General features: G+C 40.5%; 2 protein-coding genes and 1 long non-coding RNA gene across 3 annotated transcripts; 1 reads left to right on the forward strand and 2 right to left on the reverse strand.

The window, feature by feature from the left end:
- Nucleotides 1-453: 453 nt before the first annotated feature.
- LOC130186953 (uncharacterized) lies at nucleotides 454-2,115 on the forward strand. Its single transcript, XR_008830366.1, has 2 exons — nucleotides 454-564; nucleotides 647-2,115. It is a non-coding gene; the product is annotated as an uncharacterized LOC130186953 (long non-coding RNA).
- cetn3 (centrin 3) lies at nucleotides 2,116-6,617 on the reverse strand. Its single transcript, XM_056404330.1, has 5 exons — nucleotides 6,485-6,617; nucleotides 5,212-5,347; nucleotides 3,719-3,833; nucleotides 3,421-3,612; nucleotides 2,116-2,656 (listed from the first exon to the last, which is right to left on the reverse strand). Exons 1-5 carry the CDS (start codon nucleotides 6,499-6,501, stop codon nucleotides 2,613-2,615), a joined length of 504 nt encoding a protein of 167 aa, XP_056260305.1. The 5' UTR covers nucleotides 6,502-6,617; the 3' UTR covers nucleotides 2,116-2,612.
- Nucleotides 6,618-6,856: 239 nt separating this feature from the next.
- LOC130186951 (centrin-3-like) lies at nucleotides 6,857-9,193 on the reverse strand. Its single transcript, XM_056404329.1, has 2 exons — nucleotides 8,972-9,193; nucleotides 6,857-8,015 (listed from the first exon to the last, which is right to left on the reverse strand). The coding sequence occupies exons 1-2, from the start codon at nucleotides 8,986-8,988 to the stop codon at nucleotides 7,487-7,489; spliced, it is 546 nt and encodes a 181-aa protein (XP_056260304.1). The 5' UTR covers nucleotides 8,989-9,193; the 3' UTR covers nucleotides 6,857-7,486.
- Nucleotides 9,194-13,722: the final 4,529 nt, after the last annotated feature.

A 13,722-nucleotide genomic window follows, 5' to 3' on the forward strand; every position in this document is an offset into this window, starting at 1 on the left:
GTTGATCTTGTTTCTCTTTTGGTATAAAACAGTATAGAACGTGCTGGATATTCATCAACAGGATGTTGTTTGTCAGTCTTTCCTGCGCTGAACGTCCCGGGGATCGTTACGAGAAGCAGCGAGGAGAATCCTCAAAGTCAAAACTCCAGCAGTTTAGAAAACATCAGTCAATGTGCTCTCATCCCATTAGCCCATCTAAATGTGGAGCCTAAGCTAACCTCTGCTATTACCCCTAACCAGAGAGCAATCAGACCCTGCAGGCCGCCTTCGCCAGACTGGGGTATTTTTAGAAGTCTCATCAACACAGATAATTACCAGCAATACGAACGAGTGTGTGTGCAGAGTCATATAGTGGAAACCACAGGGGGGCGACTTTGAGGTTGTAACTGGGGAGGAACTGGGTTGGTTTATTTCTGGAGCATGTGTTGCTCCGGTCCAGGGACCAACAGCTGAGCATGTGCCAGTGCAAGGGCAAGTCATGATGTCTGTCCCCGCGGTGAAGACCAGATGCAGGTTCTGATAATCAACGTCGGTGCTGACCTTCAGCCCGAGCGCACACACTCGGTAACACAATCCCTGCAGTGTGTGTGTGTGTGTGTGTTTCTCAGCCTTTTATTACTGCATCACTTTCATTTGTCTCCCACAGGAGAAAAACCGCCGAGTCCTCTGCTCTGTCATTGTGTGATTGGCTCAAGTTGTTACCAAAGCAAACTGGGTTAGCAAACCGCAGGCCTCTTCATCATGTGAGCAGCAGACGGAGGCCGAGACAGATGAAAAGTGAAGTTGGTGATCATCTACACCAACATGTGAAGGTCTGCGGGGGGACAAATGACAGGGAGCGCAGCAGGATCCGCCTAAAGGGAGTTTGTGGTCAGTGTTGTGCATCTCTGTTCATTATTTCAACACATACATCATCAGCGCACGGGACGTCTTCCCAGTGATGTCCTCATGTAGACTGTCGGGGTTTGAGTCCACTGCGGTGAAGAGTTGTCTCTTTTATCATCTGTTTGTTGTTGTTAATGTCACAACACTTATTAATCAGAAGCTCAGCTGCTCGTTACGTCTGTAAATCAGGACGGGCACTAAATTAACTAAATTATTATTTACAAAGATGAAGTGAAGCTGGTCGTTTCTATCCGACCTGCTCTGATCGGTGTGAATGCAAATTTCACAATGGTGCCGAAAAAAGAAAAGAAGATAGTTTGAATGTTCTGGGACTGATTCAGGCTTCAAGTGGAGTCGTGAACCACTGACTCCCTCTGCTGGACAGCACCGAGACCGCAGGACGGAGCCGGCAACGACAAACTGACGTCTGACAGGAAGACAAGCAGAGTTGGACGTATCAAGACGTAATGTCCTGAGAAAGTGTGACAGCAGTCTGAAACATATTCTAATCCATCATCACTAAAGAGGCAAAAAAACAACCACAAAGAGACAAAAAATGGCCTCAAAGACTCAAGAAAAATCTCAGAGACACAAAACAACTACAAATACATGCAAAACAACCACAGAGAGACACAAATGGTCCCAAAGAGACAAGAAAGGATCTTAAAGAGATGCAAAACTACAGCAACTACAAATACACGGAAAACGACCACGTACAACGTACACATATTTTTTACATGGCTGTAAAAAATATGTGGAGACACTAATGGAAGATATTTATCAACTTTACTGAACTGAATTACTCGTCAAATTTGTCCCAAACATTTGTCCTGGACGTGTCCAAGATGTCGCGACGGTCCAGAAACCTGATGTCAGTCTTTAAAAACACATTTTCACACACGTGGGAAGCCACGCCTCCACGGTTCAAGTAAAGCTTCATGTTTCACTGTTGGACTTTTCTCCATTTGAAGTCAAACACTGAGCCACACGACCAGCACGCCCCCCCCCCCCCCCCCCCCCGAATAACATCCTTTGATGAAATTAATATTTGATGAACCTAATGTGTAAAATTGAATGAAATCACTAAGATTCTTTTTAATTTTCCATCTGCTTCAATTTATTTTTAGATAAATAAACTGTGTTTCACGTAGAGTTTTGTATTTTTCAGATGTGCCCGACACCTTGGGGTTTGCAGAATCCTAAATCCTAAATAAAGCGTTTACAAAAACATTTGCTGGCAAACTGATTTATTTAGTACAAAATAAATATCACATTCAAACATTCACAATATGTAAACTGCTCAGTCTACAGTACGAAGACAGACACAGACAGAATCACAGACACTAACAGCATCTAATCCGTCAGAGCTGGTTTGATCTTTGACACTTCTGAGGTGAAGTTACAGTTAAAGTTAAAAACAGAAACACGTAGAAGTCGACAACACGGTGAATAAAAGGCTTTAACAACAGTTTACAGCTCGTCTGGCCCGAGCGGTGAGGTCGATGTTGAACGTGTCACAGTCCAGACCTTTCAAATAATGAATCAGGGTCCAACTCCAGTCTACTTCAGAGCCCCGAGAGGAACCTGTGTGTCAGTGTCGACACTCGTTCACCTTCACTCACTCACTCACTCACAGATGTTCACTCAGTTTCTCTCGGTGTGGACGACCACTCCGACACAAACGTCCCCGGCTTCCATAAACCTCCTTCAGAGGTGAGGACTCCTCATCAGGAGTCTCCAGTCATGATGGTGACAAACTCATCCTGGTTTACTGAAGAGAGAGACAGAGTTCAGGCAGGAAATAACTTTAAACATTAATGCTCATTTTGAATATTTTTAAAGACACATTTTATGTGATGTCGTCTTTTTATCGTCGCCCTTTTATTGGTTTCACTCCCTCTAATTATCCTTATTTATACTGAATTATATTATTTGTCCTCCCTCTGTAACTCTACCTTATCTCTGTCCTGCTTTTGACCATCACTGCTTTTGATTTGTTTGTCAAAGCACTTTTTAAACTCTGTTTTTAAAGGTTCTATATAAATAAAGTTATTATTATTAAAAATAATAAAGGAAGAAAAACTAACGATTGTTTTTTAATTATCAGTCACTGAGAATAACAGTATTTACATCTGTCCATGTATCTGCCATGTGCCTGAAGTCATAAATGAATCATGTTGAACTGGAACATTGCACAGACTCACAATAATAATAATAATAATAATAAACTTTATTTATATAGCACTTTTATTAACCAGGTCACAAAGTGCTTTACAAAAAGAAAAGGGGGGATTAAAAACAAAAGAAAAACAAACATCATAAAACAGAAGTAAATTACATGAAAATATAAACTGTCCGTATCGTGGGAAAATAAAAAACCTCTCCAACACTCATAAAAGCTTTCTGATAAAAATGTTTGAGATCTAAAGACACTAATGATGCTTCCTGTCTGATCTCAGTAGGTCAGTGAAGGTTACCTTTGGTCACCGGCAGAGACCTAGGAACGACCAGCAGACCGTGGTACTGATCACTTACTTTCACCGTCTCCGTCGGTGTCGAACTCGTCGATCATGCTGCGCAGCTCGTCGTCGCTGATGTTCTCCCCGAGCTCTCGAGCGACTCGCCTCAGGTTCCTCAGACTGATCTTTCCAGATTCATCGTCGTCGAACAGCTTGAAGGCTTTCATGATCTCCTCCCTCGGGTCTCGCTCCAGGATGCGATCAGTCACTGCAGAGAGACGTGAACGTGTTCAGGATTTACACATTTGTTCAGACCGTGCGTCACGATTCATCAGTGTCTCTCTACATGGAGATTCAGTTGAACTGAAACTCACCCACTTCGTTGAAATCCTCAAATGTTATTTTTCCGTTTCCCTCTCGGTCATAGTCTTTAAGAATCTTCAGAACATCCACTTTCTTCACTTCGAAGCCGAGCGCACGCATTGCCACCTGTTGGGAATTTTTGACTGTGATATACATTTAACCGATATACCTTAAGGATCTGAACACTTCTCGATCGATGGATTCATTTACACCCTCGTTTATTAATGGTTTGGGTCTCTGTGCTGCTTGATAAGATTCTCGAACCCACCTGGTTGTTAAATCACATTGGTATCTTCAATAAATTCACTCCTTCATAGAGGGCGTCACCTTCCTCCTAATGCACCAGAGAAAGTGTCGGCAGCATTGTATGCCTCCGCCAACTCGGCTCGGGCGATATCCGAAATGCAATATCTCCATACAGGTCGGCCCAAATATCATGAGAAATTATATCAATACATTTTTTGTATTTCATGTTTCAGTTGTTTTTTGTTTTTTTAAAATCACACATTAATTAAGTATATTATTGAGTTTTATGTTTCAGGTATAAACAATGCTGCCCATAAACAGCAGTTCAAAGTTTTATTTGTCACATGCCAAGATACAATGTACAGTAAAGCAAAGCAGTGAGATGAAGACAGACTGTGCAAAACTGCAAAAGAAGAATTAAATATGATGATATTTGATATTATCAAATATCGACCCCAGCCTCCCGGCAACCAGGGGAGTTGTAGGAAAGATGGTGACAATCTCTCCTTTTGTTCCTGAGCTACACGGTTGAATAATGGCCAAAGGTTTTTTTGCAGAACATTATGATGTCACAGTTAAGTTGACCTTTGACTGGCAAAATCTAATCAGTTCATCCCGGAGTCCAAGCGAATGTTTGCACCAAATGTGAAGAAGTTCCCTCATGGCGTCCCAGAGACAGACAAACATTCTGCCTTTTGAAAATGATGTGAACTGTGTGTGAAGACGTGAACGGATGAATTGAGTCTTAGAGCCATGTTATGATTAGAACTGTGACGATTAATGAATAAATTGATTAGTTGATCAACATAAAATTAAGCAGCAACAGGTAATTTTTCCACATATCTTCTTTAATAGTTGTATCTCTGGAAAGTTTGATAAATATTGTGATAAAAACCATTTACAGTGAGTTTTGGCCACGAGAGACAGAGATTAACCCACTAATTAACAACAACCTCAGCCCTGGTTGTCCCGACCACAGTCTTGTGAAAAGATGTGAGACAGAAGCTGCTTTACTTAGATTTTCTATCTTAGTAAACAAATGACTAAAAAGGTTTTTAATAAATAAAAAGGTCCTCTGTGAGGTTGTATTTATTAAGTTATTTTTCCATTATTCATTACTGATGGTACATTAATCAAAAGCATCTTCACAACATGTTTGAATGTGAATTAAATTAAAATATGAATAGTATTTTAAAGTCAGTGAAGGTCATGAGTATTGAATAAAATATCTGACTGACTGGTGCCCCTGGCTGCTCACCTTCAGCTCGTGGTAATCAATTTCTTTGTCTTTGTCGGTGTCGAACAACTCGAAAGCTTCTTTGATTTCATGTTTCTGATCCTCGGTCAGCTCTCTCCGCTTCTTACGTTTGGTTTTGTCGGCCACGAGCTCCGTTCTGGAAAGACAGACACCAGTGTTACAACTAGTTCAGCGTTATTACTACTGCAAACATTTTATTATACTTTATCAAATATAGCAGGAAAAAAATGGAATTGCCAAAGTTAGGGTCACAAATTTAGATGGCTGTGATTGCACAGCGTGTATAGGTCTGTTTATATTTGGTCAACACCTCTTCCATAAAGGTGATCCTCTAGTGTCAGAGCATCAGAGGAGTCACAGATTTGAACCTATTTAAATACTAAACACTAGTTTAAGTAGACAAAGCTGAAGTTTTTCATAGATTCCCATTTGCCAGTTAAAAGGGAAGGTTAAATTACATATGCCAACCATATTTTAATCCAGTTATCAATGTGAAAGGATGTTACACATCTTCATTAAAGCTTTACTCCTTCACCCACTTTCATATTTTTGAAACTTTGATTTTATTTATAAAAGCAGGGACTTTCGATTTCACCATTTTTCTATCCAGACAACAACAATAAAAATAAATAAATAAAAAAAATGTACTCCTTCAAACTTGGATTTGATGAACAGGTAGACTCCAGTAACCGGAAATGTAAAACGCAAGTTCAGGTTTGTGATTTCACCACATAAGACCGGGTCTAGATCACAACCTACTATACCTGGACTTGTCAAATCTGGACTAGACTGTCCCAGAAAAGCTAAAGACTGTTTTAAAAAGTTGTGAAACTATTTATTATATTTGTGAAAACACATAAAAAGGGGCAACTTCACTGCTTCACCACCTCAGGCAAGGTCCAAACTCGAAACCAGCAGTTGTCATTTAAGTTCAGTTTGTGCCTCTCGAGTATTAGCACACACTCGGGTCACAGAGGTAATCATCGGACTTTTAGCTAACAAAGTAAAGTGATACAGAGCGACAATAAAAACATTTGAAAGGACAGAGGATTCACTTTAAACTTAAAAAACGCAAAAAAATTGGCCATGACACCAACTACTTCCAAACTGTAACTTCGTGAATGAGCTAATTTTGGGGATGTTTCTGTTTTCAAACAGCCGGCCGTGCTAACGCGAGCTAACGTGAATGAGCTAGCCTTCGTGCTACTGCTAGCGATTTGAAATGAGTTGTAACGGAGAAAATGAAGAGGGTGGTGGAGTCAGACGGGTTTACCTCAGAGACAGACTCATTGTCGGTGGATTTGGAGATTTATAAAACCTTAAAATCCAACGTTAAACACAGAGAAGCCAGAGACCGGCAACACAACAGATACGTTTATCCGCGCTCCCTCAGAAGCCTCCCATTGGTCGGCTGTTACCGGGCAGCAGCAAAGTGTTATCTGATTGGTTTTACGTCATAGCTTCTTTTTTTTTGTTTTTTTCAACAAACTTTATTGAGAACCAACTAAGGTGGACAGTACCATTCAGAAATTATTCAGACTTTTTGCACCTTTTATTATGTTGCAGATTTAATTGTATTTCCATTTTATCCATAATTAATACTGTTCAACTATTATTGTTATCTATTTATCTATCTATCTGATGAAAAAAGTCAACACGTTTAGAAAGTTTTGAAATTTTATTTAAAAAAAAAAAAAAATCAAAAACTTAAATCTACCATTTACTACAGTATTCAGACCAGTCATCGAGAATATTGGGGAAGCTGCTTTGGCAGCAGTTACAGCTTCGTGTCTTCTTGGTTAAGTCTCTACAGGTTTTTCACACCTGGATATGGACAGTTTATTACATTCTTCCTGTCAGACTTCATGTGAAGCGTCTTAACTGACATCTTCAGCCCCCTCGGGTTTCGGTCTAGGCTTTGGCATTGTTGTCATTGTTGTGCTGAAAGATGAACTGTCATCCGAGTCCTGGGTCACATGGAGTCTGGAGGAAGTTTTCTTCAAGTATCTCTCTGTATTTGGCTGCATTGATCCTTCCTTCAGTTCTGACCAGTCTCCCTGGTCCTGTCGCTGAGAAGCCACCCCCCCCCCCCATAGCATGATGCTGCTACCACCATCTTCACTGTAGGGCTGGTGTTAGCCAGGTGATGAGCAGAGCCTGGTGTTTGGAGTTCTGCCCAGAGGGTTCAGTTTTTGTCTCATCAGACCAGAGAGTCTTTCCTGAGTCCTTTAAACGGTGTTTGACAAACTCCAGCAGACTGTCATGTGTCTTTTACTCACAGTGGCTTCTGTCTTGCCACTTTACAATAAAAACCTGATTTGTGGAGAGCTGCTAAGATGGTCGTCTTTCCGGCTGGATCTCCCATCTCTACAGTGAACTTCTGAAGTTCTGTTAGAGTGACCGTTGGATTCTTGGTCACCTGCCTGACTAAGGCCCTTCTTGCCCTGTTACTCAGTTTTGCCGGACGCCCAACTCTAGGAAGAGTCCTGGTGGTTCCAAACTTCTTCCATTTCACTATTATAGACGCCACTGTGCTCCTGGGAACACTCAAAGCTTTAGAAATGGTTTTATAGCCTTGCCCTGATTTATGCCTCGCCACAATTTTATCACGGAGGTCTACAGAGAGCTCCTCAGACTTTATGGCTTGGTGTTTGTCTCTGTTGCTCACCTTCAACTTGTGGTAATCAATTTCTTTATCTTTGTCAGTGTCCAACAACTCGAGGGATTCATTGATTTCATGTTTCTGATCCTTGGTGAGTTCTTTCTTTCTCTTACATTTGGTTTTGTCGGCCACAAGCTCCGTTCTGGAAAGATAGACGCCAGTGTTACAACTAATTCTGTGAGCAACAAACAAAAACATACAAAAACCACTATACCTTAACTTCAAATGGAGGACTACATTAACAAAGACAGCATAAAAAGACTATAAAACTATTTCAAATTTGTAAAATCTTTGCTCTATTTGTGAAAACATATCAAATATAGACTACCTTATCCCAAAAAAGTTGAAGATTGTTTAAAAACACAATTTCAGAGTTGCAAAACTTTTATTCTATTTGTGAAAACTGAACTCGGAACAACAACTCAGGGACTTGTCAATGTTTGGTTGATGCTGGGAACTTTTGATAAACGGTACAAATTCACGTATTGCATATAATACTTTATGCTAACATTTAATATAATAATTTGTATTGGGTTGTAACCACTAGGTGCTGTCAACATAGAGTGAGTTGGATTAGTTAGAAAAGTTATTTATTAGCTGTGACCATGATAATAACTAACGCAAATAGTGGAAACAGCTATCAACGTGATTTAATGTTCAGATCAATAAAATGCAAAACATCATGTTGATTTAAAGCACGTGAACACACCAAAGTCAGAAGAACAACTCAAACACTGGAAATGGGATTATCCGAGGTGCACGTGAATGCAGCGTACCTACTACAATTTTTAGCTATTTAATTAAGATATGCGATAAAAACGCGTCTGTGGTGACATTAAACTGCAGCAGAAATTACTGTAGAGGTCCCAAAATCTGATGGGGATTTACTGTAACACCCGTTAAATTTTCGTTACCTCTAACAGCTGCATTAAGATTCACTTCAACTGTAATTTAGTGAATGAGATCATTCTGTTTTCAAATAGCCAAACATGCTAACGCTAGCTAACGTGAATTAGCTAGCCTTCGTGTTGCTGCTGGCGCATTAAAATGAGCTGCGATGGAGAAAATGAAGAGAGCGGCGGAGTCAGACTGGTTTACCTTCGAGACAGACTCATTGTCGGTGGATTTGAAGACTTTTAAGATCGTAAATTCAAACGTTGTTGTCGATCAACACAGACACCAGCGTCCTCACAACAAAACAAATCCGTGCGTTTTCTTCTTCGGCGTCTTTCTTTGGTTTGATTGGCGGTTAGCAACCAGTTTACAGGCGCATTACCGCCACCTACTGGACTGGACTGGACTGGACTGGACTGGACTGGATTCTTCTTCTTCTTCTTCTTCTTCTTCTTCTTCTTCTTCTTCTTCTTCTTCTTCTTCTTCTTCTTCTTCTTCTTCTTCTTCTTCTTCTTCTTCTTCTTCTTCTTCTTCTGTAAGATAAATGCAGACACAATAGAAATAACTGAGCAAGTAGTAAAAACGAATAAGAGCATTATAGGTCAGAGGAAAGAAAATAAATAATATGAAAACTAAACAAAAATTATTAAACATAAGTCAGTCAGGTATTAAAAGTGCATAGATATTCATATTTTAATATTACAACATTTGACATATTTTTATACAATATTATTTTATTTATATAGGCATCAAATATAGGTGTAGTTTTTAAGAAATTACATTCATGCATGACGTACTTTGCTAAAAGTATTAAGTTATTATTCCCAAACTCCATTTTTTGTTTTCCATTTGGAGAACAAATTTCATGTTTTTATAATTTAGAGTTAGAATAGTGTGATAATTGCATTCTGTCCTTGTTAAATAATAATAATAATAATAATAATAATAATAATAATAATAATAATAATAATAATAATAATAATAATAATAATAATAATAATAATAATAAAGAGATGTTCTATGGTCTCAATGTTGGAATTGCAGGAAGTACAATTATTACATTATTACATACAAGGATAAAAGTAGTTTAATATCTTAAAATGAATTTCTTTCGCCTTAGGTGGGAGGGAATGGAGGGAACAAGCGTTTTTTAGGTGCATTACAGCCACTTACTTTCGTGGGCCAAAGTTAGTCTAGAAAAATACAACAAAAATAAAAATTGAATAAATAGATAGATACTCTTTACTGACTCAGTTTCTTTAAAAAAAAAAAAAAAACTCAAACAGGGTTTTATATTTTTCTTCCTCAGCGCTAAATCCTCAAGATTCAATACTCCAACCACACATTTCTTTATTTCCTTCTTCAGCTCTTCTCTATGTGTTTTATACTTCAGATAACACGTCCAACCATCTCTTCCTGCACTGTTAACCTTTCCTCTAAATCAACACTGCCGCTTCACTGACCTCTGCTGGTCACAGTTGAGTGTTGCATCTATTATGACTGAAACTACAGTAAATCACTGGCAGCTGAGAAGGGGCGAGTCGACCCCCCGACCCAGCTCTCGTGTGTCGGTCTGAGCCTCATGGATCACTCGGGTTGGACCGAGTGACAGATCCTGTCGTCTCTCCTCCATCATGTTCTTCATTTGGAGCCTGGACTCCCATTCATTTGTGTTCCTTTCCAAAGCATCCTGTTATTTAAAGAAAATATTGGACCTACCTTTGGCTTCTTTTATGACAACTGGTTGGTTCCAGGCCTTTAACGAGCTGTTTGGCAACACAGAGTCGCCCACCTTGCTGTTTTACCCCCTGAGGAAACACCACTTGGCTGTAACTGCCTCACATTTCCAGTTGAGACTGACAGGGCAGAACAGAGCCACACACATTCATACCTCCACCAAACCGTCACAAGAGTGTTTCTGGTAGGACTGACTTCACCACCAACAGTCTCCTGTGGAACAGCACACAGAGGCCTCTTGTTGCTGCTGGTCTGGGTCGTCTCAGACTGGGCCTCAGCAGAGAGATAGATGCTGGGGGGAGGAGGAGGAGGAGGAGGAGGAGGAGGAGGAGGAGAGGCTGATGAATCGCTTTAAATATAAGAACATGAAAGAACCAAGGACAGAAACATTGACAGCTGGAAACAGGAAACAAACAACAGTCTCCGTCCGTCCACCTCCTCCTCCTCCCTCTGTAACAGCAACTCTCTCTTTCCTCTGTCACTTGGAAAAATATCAAACACAAAATGTTTCTCCAACTCTTTAAACTTAAATCCACATTTAACTCAAGAAAGGAACCGACATACAAACGTCTCTATACTGAGGAATCAGAAAGACTCATCTCTGCCGATGTGCAGTCACTCCTAATGGAGTCTTTAGTTTCCCCTTAGTCCATGTACCTGAACCTTTTCCAACTCATGGCCACTTGAAAATCTCAAAAATGCTGGCTGCCCACATCCGCCCCCGAAACAATACGGAGGCCAAATGATGCCAACACCTTCTCAAAGCACCTTTTATTTGAATGGTAATGATCCAACATTCAGGACTGAACTGAAACATGTAGGAGGCTCCACAGTCTCAGGGGCTGCAATTTAATTTAATTTAATGTTTTTAAAAATCATTTCATTTTGAAACATAGAAAAAAATCATGTATATTTTTGTTTTTATTTTTTTTATTTTTTTTCTAATTATATTTTTTCACACTATTTTGCAAATGATTTCTGGGCCCATCTGCAACACCTTGGCGACCCACCAGGGGGCCGCGGCCCATAGGTTGGGAACAACGGCACTAGAAGGTATGTTCTTACTTTTATCACCCTTTTTGTTCACATGACACTTAGAGCTGTCACGAGCAGTACATTAATTAGTTGATTTTAATTTTTCTATTTTAAGCAGCTGCTTCTCTTTGTCATACATTATAATAATTGACTCTGATACAAACAGTTTTAAACAAGTGAATAATTTAATGATTAATATAGAAAATAACAGCAGATCAAATGATAATGAAAATAATTGTTTGGCTACCTGCAGCTTTATATATTAATAAATTATATGATTTGACACTTTCCAGGAATTTTTCTTGGGAGTTTCCTCACATAGTTTCACATTATTATCTAACGGCAGGTCGTGAATAAATGTTTGTAAGGCAGAAACATTTTTCCCGAGCTGTCGATCGACCTTATCCACATAAATCCAGCCTCTTCAAAGGCTTTGGTCCCTGGTTGACCCGTGACATCCTCTTCAGCACTATCAGGTATTTCCCACAGAGAGTTCTCAGCGGCGGTGTCAGTCCTGTGGTGAAGTAGGTGCCGCCGGGTCTCAGCTTATCTCCCGGAGCGTCTCCTGTCTCACATGTGTGAGCTGAGATAGAAGAAGTCTTACCTCGTCCCAGGAGAAGCTTCAGTCTGTCGTCCTCTGTTTCCTCTTCTCTGTGACTCGTTTCCTCCCTCCGCGTTTCCTCATCAGTGGATTTTAACATTTTCACACGAGCTTCACCTGAAAGACAAACAGCACATACAGAGAAAACAGAGGTGATAACTCCTGCTCCTGGAAAACCTCATCTGAGTTCTGCTTCTACTCTTAGACTCAGACTGATCTAATTTATTATTTAGCACGTACATAAATTTAAATGTAAATTTTCACTGAATGTAAATATTGAATTATTTGTGTACTAATTTATTCATTTTTTATGTTCACCTTGGACAATCCTCACATCATCATATCATATGTTTGTTTTTATAAATGTGGATGTGTATTAATATAATTTTATGATGACTGATACAACATTTCACTGTATGTATGATTTTCTTTGACTCAATAAAACACATTTGAAAATACACTGATGGAAATATTCAGATCCTTTACTTAAGTAAAAATAACAATACAATAATGTAAAAATACTTTAAATTTGAAATAAGTAAAAGTATCGGCATTAAAATATATTAAAAGTATAAAAAAGTAAAAGTATTTCCTTGATTTTAATATTTAATATTATTTTATTACATGATTAGATTGTTAATACTGATGCATCATGTGTTAGTAGTATTTTATGTTTCTTTAGCTGCGACTTTATATGGAGTTAGATAGTTTAATCCTGTGGTTTCCAACCTAGGGGTCCGGCCCCTCCAAAGGGTCACCACATAAGTCTGAGGGGTCGTCAGATGATTCATGGGAGAGGAAAGAAGAAACAATAAAGTTCTGATGTAAATCTATGTTGTAATTTTTGGGACTTTAATACTCCTCTCTGCTCTCTCCTCCCTCCTCTCTCCTCCCTCCTCTCTCCTCTCTCCTCCCTCCTCCTCTCTCCTCCTCCTCTCTCCTCTCTCCTCCCTCCTCTCTGCTCTCTCCTCTCTCATCTCCTCTCTCCCTCCTCCCTCCTCTCTCCTCCCTCCTCTCCTCCCTCCTCTCTCCTCTCCTCCTCTCTCCTCCCTCCTCTCTCCTCTCCTCCCTCCTCCTCCTCTCTCCTCTCCTCCTCCTCCTCCCTCCTCCCTCTCTCCTCCTCTCTCCTCCCTCCTCCCTCTCTCCTCTCCTCCTCTCTCCTCTCTCCTCCTCTCCTCTCCTCTCCTCCTCTCTCCTCCTCCTCCTCCTCTCCTCCTCTCTCCTCCCTCCTCCTCCTCTCTCCTCCTCTCTCCTCCCTCCTCCCTCCTCCTCTCTCCTCCTCTCTCCTCCCTCCTCCTCCTCCCTCCTCTCTCCTCTCTCTCCTCTCCTCTCTCCTCCCTCCTCCCTCCTCCTCTCTCCTCCCTCCTCTCTGCTCTCTCCTCTCTCATCTCCTCTCTCCTCCTCCCTCCTCCTCTCTCCTCTCCTCCTCCTCTCCTCCTCCCTCCTCTCTCCTCTCTCCTCCTCTCCTCTCCTCCTCCTCTCTCCTCCTCTCTCCTCCCTCCTCTCTCCTTCCTCCTCCTCCCTCCTCTCTCCTCTCTCCTCCTCCTCCTCCTCCTCCTCTCCTCCTCTCTCCTCCCTCCTC

Source organism: Seriola aureovittata, chromosome 18 (genome assembly GCF_021018895.1).
Source record: "Seriola aureovittata isolate HTS-2021-v1 ecotype China chromosome 18, ASM2101889v1, whole genome shotgun sequence".
Classification (NCBI taxonomy): Eukaryota; Metazoa; Chordata; class Actinopteri; order Carangiformes; family Carangidae; genus Seriola; species Seriola aureovittata.